Source organism: Nanorana parkeri, unplaced genomic scaffold (assembly GCF_000935625.1).
Source record: "Nanorana parkeri isolate BGI_ZX_2015 unplaced genomic scaffold, ASM93562v1 scaffold497, whole genome shotgun sequence".
Taxonomy (NCBI): Eukaryota; Metazoa; Chordata; class Amphibia; order Anura; family Dicroglossidae; genus Nanorana; species Nanorana parkeri.
The window spans coordinates 1,095,083-1,108,118 of record NW_017306765.1 but is presented as its reverse complement, the minus strand read 5'-3'; the positions used below and the strand labels follow the sequence as shown (position 1 = coordinate 1,108,118).

General features: G+C 39.4%; 1 protein-coding gene across 1 annotated transcript in view; it reads right to left on the bottom strand.

The window, feature by feature from the left end:
- The window catches only part of LOC108790731 (ADP-ribosylation factor-like protein 5C), a 14,272-nt gene extending 1,435 nt beyond the window's left edge, over positions 1–12,837 (bottom strand). The window contains exons 1-5 of the mRNA XM_018561060.1: positions 12,673–12,837; positions 7,791–7,851; positions 5,485–5,632; positions 4,173–4,256; positions 2,600–2,751 (exon numbers count right to left, since the gene is read on the bottom strand). Coding sequence (XP_018416562.1) covers positions 2,600–2,751; positions 4,173–4,256; positions 5,485–5,632; positions 7,791–7,851; positions 12,673–12,718 — 491 coding nt within the window. The 5' untranslated portion in view covers positions 12,719–12,837. The remainder of the gene's footprint in view (positions 1–2,599; positions 2,752–4,172; positions 4,257–5,484; positions 5,633–7,790; positions 7,852–12,672) is intronic.
- Positions 12,838–13,036: the final 199 nt, after the last annotated feature.

Sequence of the window (13,036 nt, the reverse complement as noted above, 5' to 3'; positions counted from 1 at the left end):
TTTTTTTTTTTTTTTTACCCAGAGAGAACCCAGACAGGAACTAAAACCTCTACCTCAGCAAATTTTAAGCCTGTGCTTTACAAGTAGCATATTTATCTTTCAGCTTCTTACTTCACATTTACATACTAAGCAAAAAGAAACTGCTCTAAACAGTAATTGTGGTAACAGTGGGGCATTCTATCATTTTCTTAAAGTAGAACTCCAGGCAAAATGTTTATTAACCCTTGCAGGATTAGAAAAACGTAGCCTTTGCCTACCTTACAGGATGCAAGAGTGTTCTTTAAATTACACCAGCACAAGTGTCATTTATTTGAGTATTATACAGTTACATTAAATTGGTGACTTTTTATATTTATCTTGGTCAAGCTTTCCACTTGCTGCTTTAGTTCTGCCTGAGCCTCCATTCTATCAGGAAATACCGCAACTTAATTTTATATCCAATGTAAGCAAAGTATGTAAGAACCAGGGTGGATAAAAAAAAAAAATTAAAAAAATCGGATTTTTTTAAATTTAAAAATCGGATTTTTTGGATTTATCAAATTTATTTTAACAAAAATGCTTTTAAAGTAAAAAATCTATCTAAAGATAGTTTTCTATTTAAGATACATTAATCATTTAGTTTATTCAGCATGAAATGGAGCTTAATTATGTAGCATGAGGCTGTATATTCTGCAATATTTACATTTTTGGTAAACTCATTCAATGAATTCAAGCTCTGCGAGCTGAGATAACATGCACTGCATTGATGCATTACTAAACATTGATGTTTAAGCAAATACAAGAATATGTAACAATGTTATTGTTTTAATTAAATAAAAGAACGAGTAGTTCTCCAACTATGTGTGATTAACCTAAAATCGGTTCTGATATCGCTGTTTTACTAAGCTTATTATTCTAAAGTAGGAAACCTTCATTTTGTTTGCAAATAATAATATTAAAGATTCTTACTACCGGCAAGAATGAGTCCTTACATTTAAAGAGCACTTTAGCGGGCATCCACTCACCTGCTGCCTGGCACGTCCCTCACCTTGTTGTGTCACTGCCACATCACCAGCCGTCCCATTAAAGTGAATGGGACTGTCGGTGAGTCAACAGCGGGTCAGAGGAGGAGCCGCTGCGGGACAGAGATGACAGTGTCTCTTTAAAAATTATGAATAAATTGAGTTGATTTAAATCAAGCCTTTTTACTAGTGATTTAAATCAAATCCACCCTGGTAAGAACTGATCCCCACTGGTTTAAACTGCCTGCTACCAGCTACTCTTATGTAGTGTTTGGTAGCAAGAGCAGAGGCACCGACAAACAGTGGTCCTACTGCTAAAGTCCATCAGAGCTGCTGTCATTCAGCTTATAGCCCGCTGTGCTGTGCTCCAGACCCAATTAGAGGAGCACAGTAGGCCACACGCCGAGTGTGGGCTGCTTGTTGAGCACCAACGCTTTAGACAGCTCAAATAGTTTATAGCTCATGTTCTTCTATAGGATTTTAGTATATGGTAAATTGCAATGCCCTGTTAGTTTTATTGTAATAAGAATACATTTTGGTCCTCTGGGGTTTTAAATAATTTTCTTTTAAAGATTTAGTATGTTATGTCTACTGCTGTACCAATCACTATTTAGAGCGGTTTGTTTTTTAACCTATGAAAACCTGTCAGGGGTTCCAAAACTCATTCCACCCAAAACGGAAAAAACAAAAAATGTGAATCTAGCCATTAAATAATTTAAACAGAGAGCTGGGCAAACAGAAGTCTAGACTGACCTGCCTCTGACCCCTTAAAAATATTAAGTCTAAAAATAATGCTAATATTAGGTACCCATATCATTCAAATTACTCTTTGATTGAAAAAAAAGTTTGTCACTAACAGAGCATATGGGTGATGCTAATGCTAAATGGACAGAGCAATAAGGGTCTAAGAGCAGTCAATAGGCGTAACGCAGTAAATTAAATTATTTTTATCAGAATAATCCCTATTTCCATGAGAACCAATAAGTCTAAAAATAAATAAAACATGGCTTTAAAAAATGATTATGCCAAAAAAATATATACATTCCAGTTTAGGAAAATCTGCATAAGCTGCAACATATGTAAATGGATTACCCATCATGGAACAAATTATCACCCAGTAGTTGGTATACTTTGCTGACCAGTAAAAGGGTCATAATGTGTTACTGAGCTTTGGAATGCATGAACTAAGGTTTTGTTTAACTTTCATTAACCTAAAGCACTTGTACAGCTTTAGTAGGACTGTGCAGTGATGTAGGTTCAAGGTGAAACTCAGGCTGAGTGAACTGATGCAGTCAAGCTGGAAAACAATATATGATGCAAAAGGACAGTATTGCATCAGTTCTAAGCAACAAGTTGGTCTAGTTTTACTGATTAGAGGGCATTGAGCAATAGTCAAGTGTGCATTAGAAATCGTGTAGTAGTGGGGGAAAAAAAAAAATAGTACAGGAAGAAGAAATTTAATAATATAGTGTGCTAGGTAATAGATAAGTGAATCTCTATGCTGAAGAACAGCTGAGCTAAATTATGAAATGCGGATGTGTGTTAGAAAGAACATTACTGTAAAAGTATGAATTGGCTTTTGTATTTGGAAGACTTACCCTTCTCCTGTAAGAGCACAGCATCCTTGAATATGCCACGCTCTGTCTTTTATAGCACTAAGTGCCAATGAAGCAGAAATTTCTGAGGCAGACATCGAGTCTTTCACATCTTGTTTGTTCGCATAGATTAACACAGCCGCATTTTTCAAGTCCTGCATAAAGATAAGCATTAGTTTAGGACCTCATTACACTGGATTTGAGAAATTAAACTCAAAGAAAGGAAACATATAATGCTGCTTCACAGTTTAGACAAAAATGGTTAGCTCATGCATTTACATTCCTGCATTCATCAACGCAAGCAACACAACATAGAGCTAATTTACACAACATCACCTTGCAATTCATGCTTGGCTTTGCACAACACACCTGCTGGGTGTGTACACACTACAAAGGTGTTTAGATTCCACTCATAGATCATGCTGGGAGGGAACACACTACAGAGGTGTATACATGTTCGTGGTGTGTTTATAAGGTTAGTAAATCAACCCCTGTATGTCTCTTCTGCCATAAAATCACTTTCCCTGTCCGCTAGCATTGTATCCAAATTGTATGCTGACAGTTAGAAATGCTCAACTCATTGTACAATCTTATCAATTGGTGTCAGGAAAAGGTAAATGTGTGAAAGCGCAGAAGTTACGTTATCTCTAGCTGGCCTGTAGAGACAGCTAAAGACTCTGGAGTTAATGGAAAACCAGGAGAAGAGGGCAGTGAAAGCAACAAGGGAAAACAAAAAGGGATATTATTGATGGAGAAGGCACCCCAATAACCTTAGTTCCGCTTTAACAACTTGTCATAGTAAGAAGCACAGGCACAGAGCACCCAACCATGTGACAAATCACTTTATTAACTTGCCATAAAATATATTTTTTTAAACTCACAAAAGGCGCCAACACTACAGCGCATGCAACTCTCCTCCAGTGTGGGAAGTGTACAATGTTGTGAAAAAGATAACACAGGACACTGCCGATCAGCTAGCTGGCATGCTACCTCACAGCCTGGCATCCGTGTTTGCGGCTAACGCGTTTCCGGGAGACAGGGTGGCTCTGAAGGGACGTGCCCTGGAAATGCATTAGCCACAAACAGGGACGACGGGTTGTGAGGCGGCATGCCAGCTAGCTGATCTGCGGTGTCTGTGTAATCTTCTTCACAATAAGGATTGTACACTGGAGGAGAGTTATATGCGCTCTACTGTTGGCGCCTTTATGAGTATATTTTTAATATGTATGGCAATTTAATAAAGAGATTCTTCACATGGTTGGGCGCTCTGTGCCTATGCTTTTTCCTAGCCTTATGTTATGAAGGTTTCCTGGTCCTTGTGAAGGAGCAGCACACTGTGCTAAGGATCATTTGTCTTCTTTATTGAGCAGGTTATAAAATATCAGCTGTCAACACTGGGAGTGAAGCAATATATGAACTTCTAATAGGAAGCCTGACATCTTGATTGTGGCTGCCACGGGTTACAACCACCAAGATTCCATTTCCTCCACTCTGCCTGCATTTACCCGAAATTTTATAAAAGTATGTTCTAAAAGACTTATTTAAGCAAGCCATTTAAAGTTAGAAGACAGCCTACCTCATGTGCCAGCATCTTGTACAGCTCCTCCCGGGTTTCTGGTAACCGCTCTCTGTCAGTGCTGTCAATCACTAAGATGACAAACTGAAAAATAAAATGAACAGAATCAAGAGACCCTTAGGGGCATATTTACAAATAAATGGACTTTCATTAGTAGTGGATAAATTAGTGTCATTTAAAACACATGTAACCAAGAAGAATGTGAATGCAGTGAATGCTTGATGAATGTCAGATTCACTGCTTCATAAATATACCCCTTAGCGAGAAAGGTATTTTTTTTAAAGAAAAATTAAAAATGTATATAGTATTCTTATTACTAGTCAGTGGTAAGAAAAGGGCCACTAGCACATGAGCACTAAAGCTGGGTCACCTGGTTCCCATTAGACTGTAAATATTACCTGGTACTGCACAAGCCATGTCATCAGAATATCTACATCTGAGCTCTTCCTAACCATTTTATTTGACCCAGAGGACAGGGGTGGAGAGCCTTGGTGGTGCATTTTTTTTTATAGATTTCTCAATTGCACATCTTGTACTTTTTATATTAGGTAGTCTACCTTGATAATTGTGGTGGGATAAATAAAAGGTTACCACAAACAGCACCTGGAACTCAAGTGGTTAAATTGAAACCTGCTATCCAACACCTTTGACTGTCTGGCTAAAACCTTTAGATGACAAACTGACAGAATCAGTAATCTTTTACCTTGATCAACTATAATAAAGTTGGATATACATTTCATATGGATGTTGGTACAAAAATTCTCATCAAAACATCAATAATGCCATCAGAGACTTGATGAATGTTGTGCGAAATTTGGTTTGATTTTAACATTTGGTTTTGTAATGAATGGAGTTTCTTGAACACCCGGGGAAAAAAATCCACCCTGCTCCTTCATTTTTTTTTGTCACCGAGATCAAAATTGTTTTTACCACATCAAAAATTTTAATATCGAATGAAAATGTTCCAAAAATAATTTTTTTCCAACTAAATTCTAACCATGTTTACCCAGCTAAAGCCTAATGGAGGTTCTAGCTGTAGATAAGACATGCTTCTTTATATTCTACAGAAAGTAAAAATGCCTTTCCTGCATTCATAATACTGAACATTTTTATAAAAGATGATGTTGGAGATTTTGGCGCAAGAGTCCGTAGGTTTGGGCTGAATTACTTGTTCTGTCATGGAAGTAACAGTGCAATAGTAGTAGATCTTACAGTGGGCCCCCAAATTTTGAAACAAATGAATGATTAGAGTAGCTTGGTCTATTATTTTGCAGACTGAAGGTTCAAAGTGAAAAGATCCTGAGATTGTTACCTCTGTGTTGGAGTAGTAACTATTCCATGTAGCGCGAAGGGTCTCTTGTCCCCCAATATCCCACATTAGAAAGTGTGTGTTCCGTAGCACAATCTCTTCAACATTACTGCCAATAGTTGGGGCTGTGTGCACCACCTCATTCATCAGACTGTACAGAACAGAAGCAAAAAAAAGGGTTAAGTTTTCTTGTAACTCTAAGTGCAGCAGTGTTCCAAGACAGTACATGAGAAACTGCCGCCAGGAACAGAAAAACACATAACTGAAAACACTTTAAGAAATTTCTACTGCAGAACTGGTTAGCAGCAAATTTGAACTGAAGAATATCACCTAAAGCAAAATGTAAACAAAAGGGAGGGAGCACAACATGGCACAGATTAAAGTGTATTCCCACTTTTGCAGACAAATTTGAGAAAAACCACTGAGTTTGAAAAAAGATCACCCCCCTTGTGTCAGTATTTTGTTGAACCACCTATTGCTTTCATTGCATATCTAGACTTTGCAATATTTGCCCATTCTTCTTTGCAGAACTGCTCAAGTTCAGTAAAATTTGATGGGGACCGTTTGTGGACTGCAGTCTTCAAGTTATTCCACAGATTTTCAATGGGGTTTAAGTCTGGGCTCTGACTAGGCCATTTACCCTTTTCTCCTTCAACCACTGTGTGGCAATTTTTGCCGTGTGCTTTGGGTCATTTCCATGTTGGAAAGTAAACCTTCTTCCCATTGAAAACTTTCTGGCAGAGAGCAGCAGATTTTCCTCAAGAATTTGATGGTATTTTGCCCCATACATTTTTCCTTCTATCCTGACAAGTGCTCCAGTCCCTGATGCAGAGAAACACCCCATAACAGGATAATACCACCTCCATACTTTACTGTAGGAATGGTGTTTCCGCCAGACATATCGTTTGGTGTGATATTGTTGTCACATGCACACAATGACCACTCTTTGTCATAAATTCCTGCAACTGCTTCAGAGTTGCTGTAGGCCTCTTGGTAGCCTCTCTGACCAGTTTCCTCCTGGCTCTTTCATCCAGTTTGGAGCGACATCCTGATCCAGGGAGGGTCTGTGTTGTACCAAATACCATCTACTTCTTAATAATAGACTTCACTGTGCTTTCTAGGCATTGATAAAGCCTTTGACATTTTTAGTATCCATCCCCTGACTTGTGTCTACAATTTTATCCCAGAGATCTTTTGACAGTGCCTTGCCACCCATAGTTGATTGTTTGCTTCAGTTGCACTACCAGGGACTGAGAGACTCCAGGAAAGCTCTTTTCATGCTGAGCTAATCAAAAATGACCACAGCTGATCACAGTTGAAAGTCAAATGGCTTTGTGTGCCATTGAGGAGGTAAATAGCTACACCAGATTGAGTTTACAAGTCATTTTTAGGAGGGGTGATCCCTTTTCCAACTCAGCGATTCTGTTTTTGAATTTTTTTATGACATGTTGGTGTTATATCTTTCACTTTGATGTTATAGGTTGCACTGAGTAAATACAGCTGGTTAAAACAAAAACTGTGTCTGTCTTCATTTCAGGCAGCAAAGCAACAAAATGTGATTATTTTAAAAAGGGGGGTGATTCTATACCCACTGTATATATTTATTATTTTTTTAGATATGGGGTGTGGGGGTTTTCTGAAAATAATATAAAGGCTAAGGTCACATTGCTATGCATGCACATAACAGTTTTCCACATTTTAGAGCAACACGGCAAAGAACCTCATGCAGCTGTTTTGAGCTGGGAGCTCCTCATGTTTTTGCATGCGCCAAAATGCACATCTTGCTTACACATTCGGGGTTCCATTAACAAAAATGGCACAGCAAGCATTTAATTAACACATGCAAAACCATGCTATATTCTGCACATTCACAAGTACAGCAAGTATAAATAGGACCTAAATGTAAAAAAAAAAAAAAGTTAATTTTTGCTTTATATTAAAGTGTATGTAAACCCTAACAATGAAGTTATCTTATTTGCTCCTTTTTGGTCTTTTAAATATACTATTGAAAGCTTTTTGTTTTTTTAGATCTGTTCGATAAGTGTAAAAACACAGTATTATCAACAAGTATGGTATAACTACAGAATACCTCCCCCTTTGTTATGCAGAAAAGGGTGGGGATCCTGGTTTTCTAACACTTCCTGTGCTAGGGTGAAAATGCTTCTCCTCCAAAAAGAATTGGGGACAATATAATGCCCAGTGTCCTTTTTTCAGCATATCATTAGTAGCCATATGCTAACTAGATAAGCGTCTTTCACTTCCTCTACAACCCTAAGGCCATCTGCTGGGGAAGGGCTATAAATACTCACAACTGGTATAGGATGGTGGTTTTCCCAGCATTATCCAAGCCAACAATGATTACTTTGTGCTCTGTAGAACAAATGAATAAAGAACAGTATTACTTCATTATTGTGGCAACAACATAGATAGAAAAGCAATGAAGTGAAGACATAAAATGGCATAACAATTACAACTTCTTGAAGCAGCAATTTTAGGATCAGTCGTGACCTTGGCAAAATGTGGACTTAAAAGACCAACTGCAGCCAAAATCTTTTCAATTCAGTTTTGCACAAACTGACAAAAGTATGACAAAAGTCATACTTTATTAAACATAAAATTAACCTGTACACACGCCACAAATTCCTACAACTGCGGACCACGTCACCAATAAATGCCAATGTTGCAGCAGACTCAAGCATGCAAAAAATCAGCCTTTTTACATGAGTACAAGAACGCTTCAGCATTGGAAGAGACTATAATTGCATGCATGGATTTACTGATTATTGGTAAAATTCTCAGAAACCAATTGTTGGCTGCTCCCTTTTCTGTTAGGAAAAGAGAATAAAGCTTTTACCATGCATACACCACAGCCAAGTTAAACAATAAAAACAGTAAAAAGTAGCTAAATGTCTTAGTCCTGTTATTCTCAATGCAAATTCTGCCAGTCAGTGGGCCATCCCTAGAGTAACCCAACCAATTGCTTGTTCCATAGAAAACAGAAGGGGATCTGCTGCTAACGGACACCACAACAGCAAAACTGACAATCATGTCATGTCTCTGAGTACCTTAGAAAAATAACAGTAAATTTGGCAATAGAGCTTGCCATTCTTTACACACACTTTAGTAGGCATTTATATGCAAAAAGAGATATAATGATATAAAAATAGTAAGGTCTCATTCCCTCTGACAGGATCAAACCTGCATTTATATGTATTAAGAGCACATTTATGAATGCATATAAAATGCATGTCATTGATTTTCAAAGTTATCATTCAAACTTTGCGTTTGGAGCGCCAGGAGTGCCAGTGTTTATGAGGCCTTAAAGTATATCTAAATTGAAAAACTTCTCACTTTTGGATAGAAAAGGGAATGCTTAAAGCCAGTAACATTTTTACCCTTAATTTCCTGTCCTGTAGAAACATCAGGAAGTAATAGGAATTCTACCCAAAGCAAGGGAAATCCTCCCAGATAGCTGTCACCACAACAAATGTACACAATGGAAGATTTGGGGCATTCACACATGTAAAAGACCCATAGGGAAGAACAGACTGAGGCGCGCAATTACACGCAGAACCTTTCCCTTCCCTGATCGGGTTTTTTTAGGGGCATGCACGCCATACGGACATGTAAGCCTGTCTGAATGAGTGCTTACCCTCTATTCCTGTTCCTGTTTTAACTCAATAATTTAGAGCCCTGGGGACAAAAGGTCACTAGGCTAGGTTCAGACCTCAGCGACACCTGGTACGCGCATCCCGGGGCCTTGCGATCGTGTGCTAGTGCACACAGCGGTTAACGCGCAGCCCCATTGATTTCTTTTAAATATTCAAATTTTATTATTAATTTTCTGGGGGTCCGGTACTCCTATCTTAAGTCCCTTGGAAGTGTCTTAACCTTCTTTTTCAATTTTATTTTTAATTTAATTCCTGATTCTGACTATTCCTATTCTGTCCTGCTGTGGCACAATATCCCTTCTATTATTTGTTAGATGACATTAACATGTAACAGTTCCGTCTTGTGTCCTATGGGTTCCAGATGTCAGCCCCATTGATTTCAATGGGGTTACAAGCGCGAGGCAATTCGATAAAAAAAAAGTACCTGTTTTTGCGAGACACGACACGTGGCTTTTTAAGCCGCGATCCTGTTCAATTGCACAAGTGGAAACCGTGTGATCCACCCGGCCAACTAGGGTGCCAGTAGAAAATAATGTCACCTAAAGCACGATCGGTGACTTCGTAACTGCCCGGCAATCCACGCAGTTTTGTGCAAAATTGCCGCGCGGTTAGGAGTTACCCAGGTGTGTACCTAGCCTAAAAGTGTATTTCCACTTTTGTAACAAAACTGGCATAACACCCAATTTATGTTTGATACATGTTCCCAATCACACAGCATAACTTTATCAGTTAACTAGATGTACAGGACAGCATGTCCTAACAAATGGTAAAGCAGCACTCTTGGTAAAAATGTTAGTAACCCTTGCAGTGGGGCTATCCCCGTACTGCAAGGGTTAAATGCTCATTTTTGTTTAGGATCAAAAATAAAAATGTTATACTCACCCAATTCTCTGAGCCAGCAAGCTCTTAGACTGGTCCCTGGAGCCTCTCTCCCCCTCCACTGCAGCAGTCTAAGGTCCCTCAGTCATCACATTCTATATACAGTGTATAGGACGTGAGAACGCCAAGGGACATACCATCGCTACAGCACAAGAGAGAGGCTGGAGGGAGTGCTGTGACAGCCAGCTGGCTTGGAGGATTGGGCGAGTATAACTTTATTTTTCACCCTAGTCAAAAACAATCACTTAACCCTTGCAGTGCAGGGGTAGCCCCACTGCAAGGGTTAATAAAAATGTTACTGTTTTCTTTAAGAAGAACTCAAAACATTGTATATAAAGCTGCCCATACACTAATATTTTCATTGTTCAACCTGCAGGCTGAACGAAGAAAATAGAACAGATTCCTCCATCAACACTTATGGGCGTTATGATCAAGGAATCTCCTGTTTTCACAGTCGAGTAAAAGCCGACAGCTCATTGGCTGCTAGCTCTGCTTAGCCGACAATTTTCCAACACGCTCCTTCGATCAGCTAATCGAGGGATGCCAGTCGGAAATGTGCCGAAGCAGCACACACGCCTCAAATTTTGGCTGGTTCATCAAGAACCGCACAAAATGTGCATAATTTATGGCCAGATTTAGACATACGTTTGTAAAACATTGTATGTTTCTCAGTCTGTCCCTTTTCTCTATACTGTCACCTTTTCACAGGAGTAAAAACTGCCTATGCAGTCCCATGTATAATCTGCTCCAAAGAAACAAACTACAAATGGTAAGGATGTTTTAAAAAAATATCTTAGGTATTCTGTGTGAATGGGAGAACATACACATATAGTTGAGTTTCTCAAACTTGTCTACAAAGCGGGAATACACTTTAAGGGCCCTTGGCAAACCTTATTTTCCTCCTCCCCTTTAGGTCTCTAGTAGGAAAAGTCAGACAGATGTGGAGAGAAAGGAATGTAAGCTATGTCTGAACTGTAAAAACAATATGGGCTGGAAAGACGTTTTGCGAGAAGCAGAAGAAAGCCCTGTAACAGCCACCCCCTCCCCAACCATGGAAAAACACCACAGTATAAAACCCATTGAAAACCAACTGCTCTCAGATAATAGCCTGCAGCCAGGGAAGAGTTTCAATACACAAGAAGTGGGGGGGAGTCATAGAGCAAACACCAGCATGTAAGGGAGACGTTACATGAGGGTAAAGACCACACATGAAAAAGACAAGAGAAAGAGTGGATTCTATAGCCTGTAAAGCACCTCCCATGACCTCCGACTTTCAGTGCCGGAGAAGGCAGTGTAGGCAGTCAGAGGCTTTTGTAGAACTATAAATCCCAGAATGTCTTACCAGCTATAGGCTGGAATTTGTTTCAAACCAGAATTGCTGACACTGGGAGCAGAAGATAAAGAATACTTACAAGTCCACAATGTTTACATTAGAGAGAGAGGGAACATTAATAAAGAATGTTATTATGTGTAAGGCCCCATGCACACAGGAATTAAAACACATGCGTCCAGGTGTGTTTGGAGGCCATTTTTAAATGCACTTGGAAGCATGTAATGCTTTGCTATGATTGAAGACGCACCTATACGTTCAGCAGCCTCTAGGTGCATTCAGTCTAGCTGCGTTTACACCAGGGTTGGGCAAACTCCAGCCTGCCAGCTGTTGTGGAACTACAAATCCCATGAGGCATTGCAAGATTCTCACAGCCATAGGCATGACTCCCAGAAACAGATGAATTTGTAGTTTTACCACAGCTGGGTGGCCGGAGTTTGCCCACTCCTGGTTTACACAAACAAGTATCTTCTGTATCCTGGACCATTTATCAAGGTGTACAAAGCTAAAAGCATGTACATGTGGGTAAACCCTGAAACATCTAAGCACAGGAAAAAGATCTGGAATGCATAAAAGTTGTTTACACGTCTCAGATAACTCATCCTGAGTACAACACAGGAGACCAGTGTGCATGAGGACTTAGCCTACAGAGTAGTTGGTCTTTCAAGAGGGTTGTATGGAAATATTTTAAGAAAAGACTGTATAGCGAATACTTGTTTTTGTTTTGGATAGAGTATAAAGGGTTTTAAACCCCTTTTATGCTACATGTGTCACATTGGGAAACTTTCCCTTCACTTCCTGTCTCAAAGACACAACAGGAAGTTATAGGAAATCTACCAAATTGAAGGGAAGTCCCATATTAGGCAGTTGTCCCCAATAGGATTTACCTTTTACATTTTATACTGGGAACAACTCTAACATTAATTTTGGATTCCCCCTAACTTTCTTTTTCGACAACAGAGATTAACAGTACAAATAGATGGCTGTATATTCCCAATGGGGACACATACAGCAAACAAAAGAAACTTGACCCTGGATGATCTAAACCTTCCCCACTCTATTCACAGCCAGAAGAAGGTTTTGCCTAGAGATGCTTTATTATTCTAAGTAATGAGGAAGCTTCAATACAGTGTAGAAAAGTTTGAAGACCTGCAAAGACAACTGCTAGACTGTAAGAGAAAGTAAGGTAATCAAAGCTACGAATAGGAGATAAATGGTACCCACACTACACTATTGTTATAAATAGTCAGCAGACTGCTGTAGTTAGATGACCTGCACAGAGCATATATGGTAAAAAAAAAAACAACTTACCTTTATTACCGAAAATGCTCATGAGTTTAGTAAACAGTTGCCCCATTGTTATCGATCGGAGCGGCAGTCCGGTTTAACAATCGATAAGACTAGATCGCAAGCCTGGAAGACACCAATTCGCTCTATTCCAGGCAAAGGCTGGCCATAGCATTTAAACACACGTGACGTCACCCAAGCCACTCCCACACGTTCTTTCCGGGGGAGTCCCATGACGTTGGTCTCTAGGTGTGATGAAGAGGGCGTGGCCATGCACATACGTAGTGTGTGTGATACTGAGGCCTGGTGAGCTCATGAAGCGACACTGAAAAGCGATTTCCTTTCGTATTAGCATTTCCGTTTCTGAATTGTTTTCGTTGTTTACAGA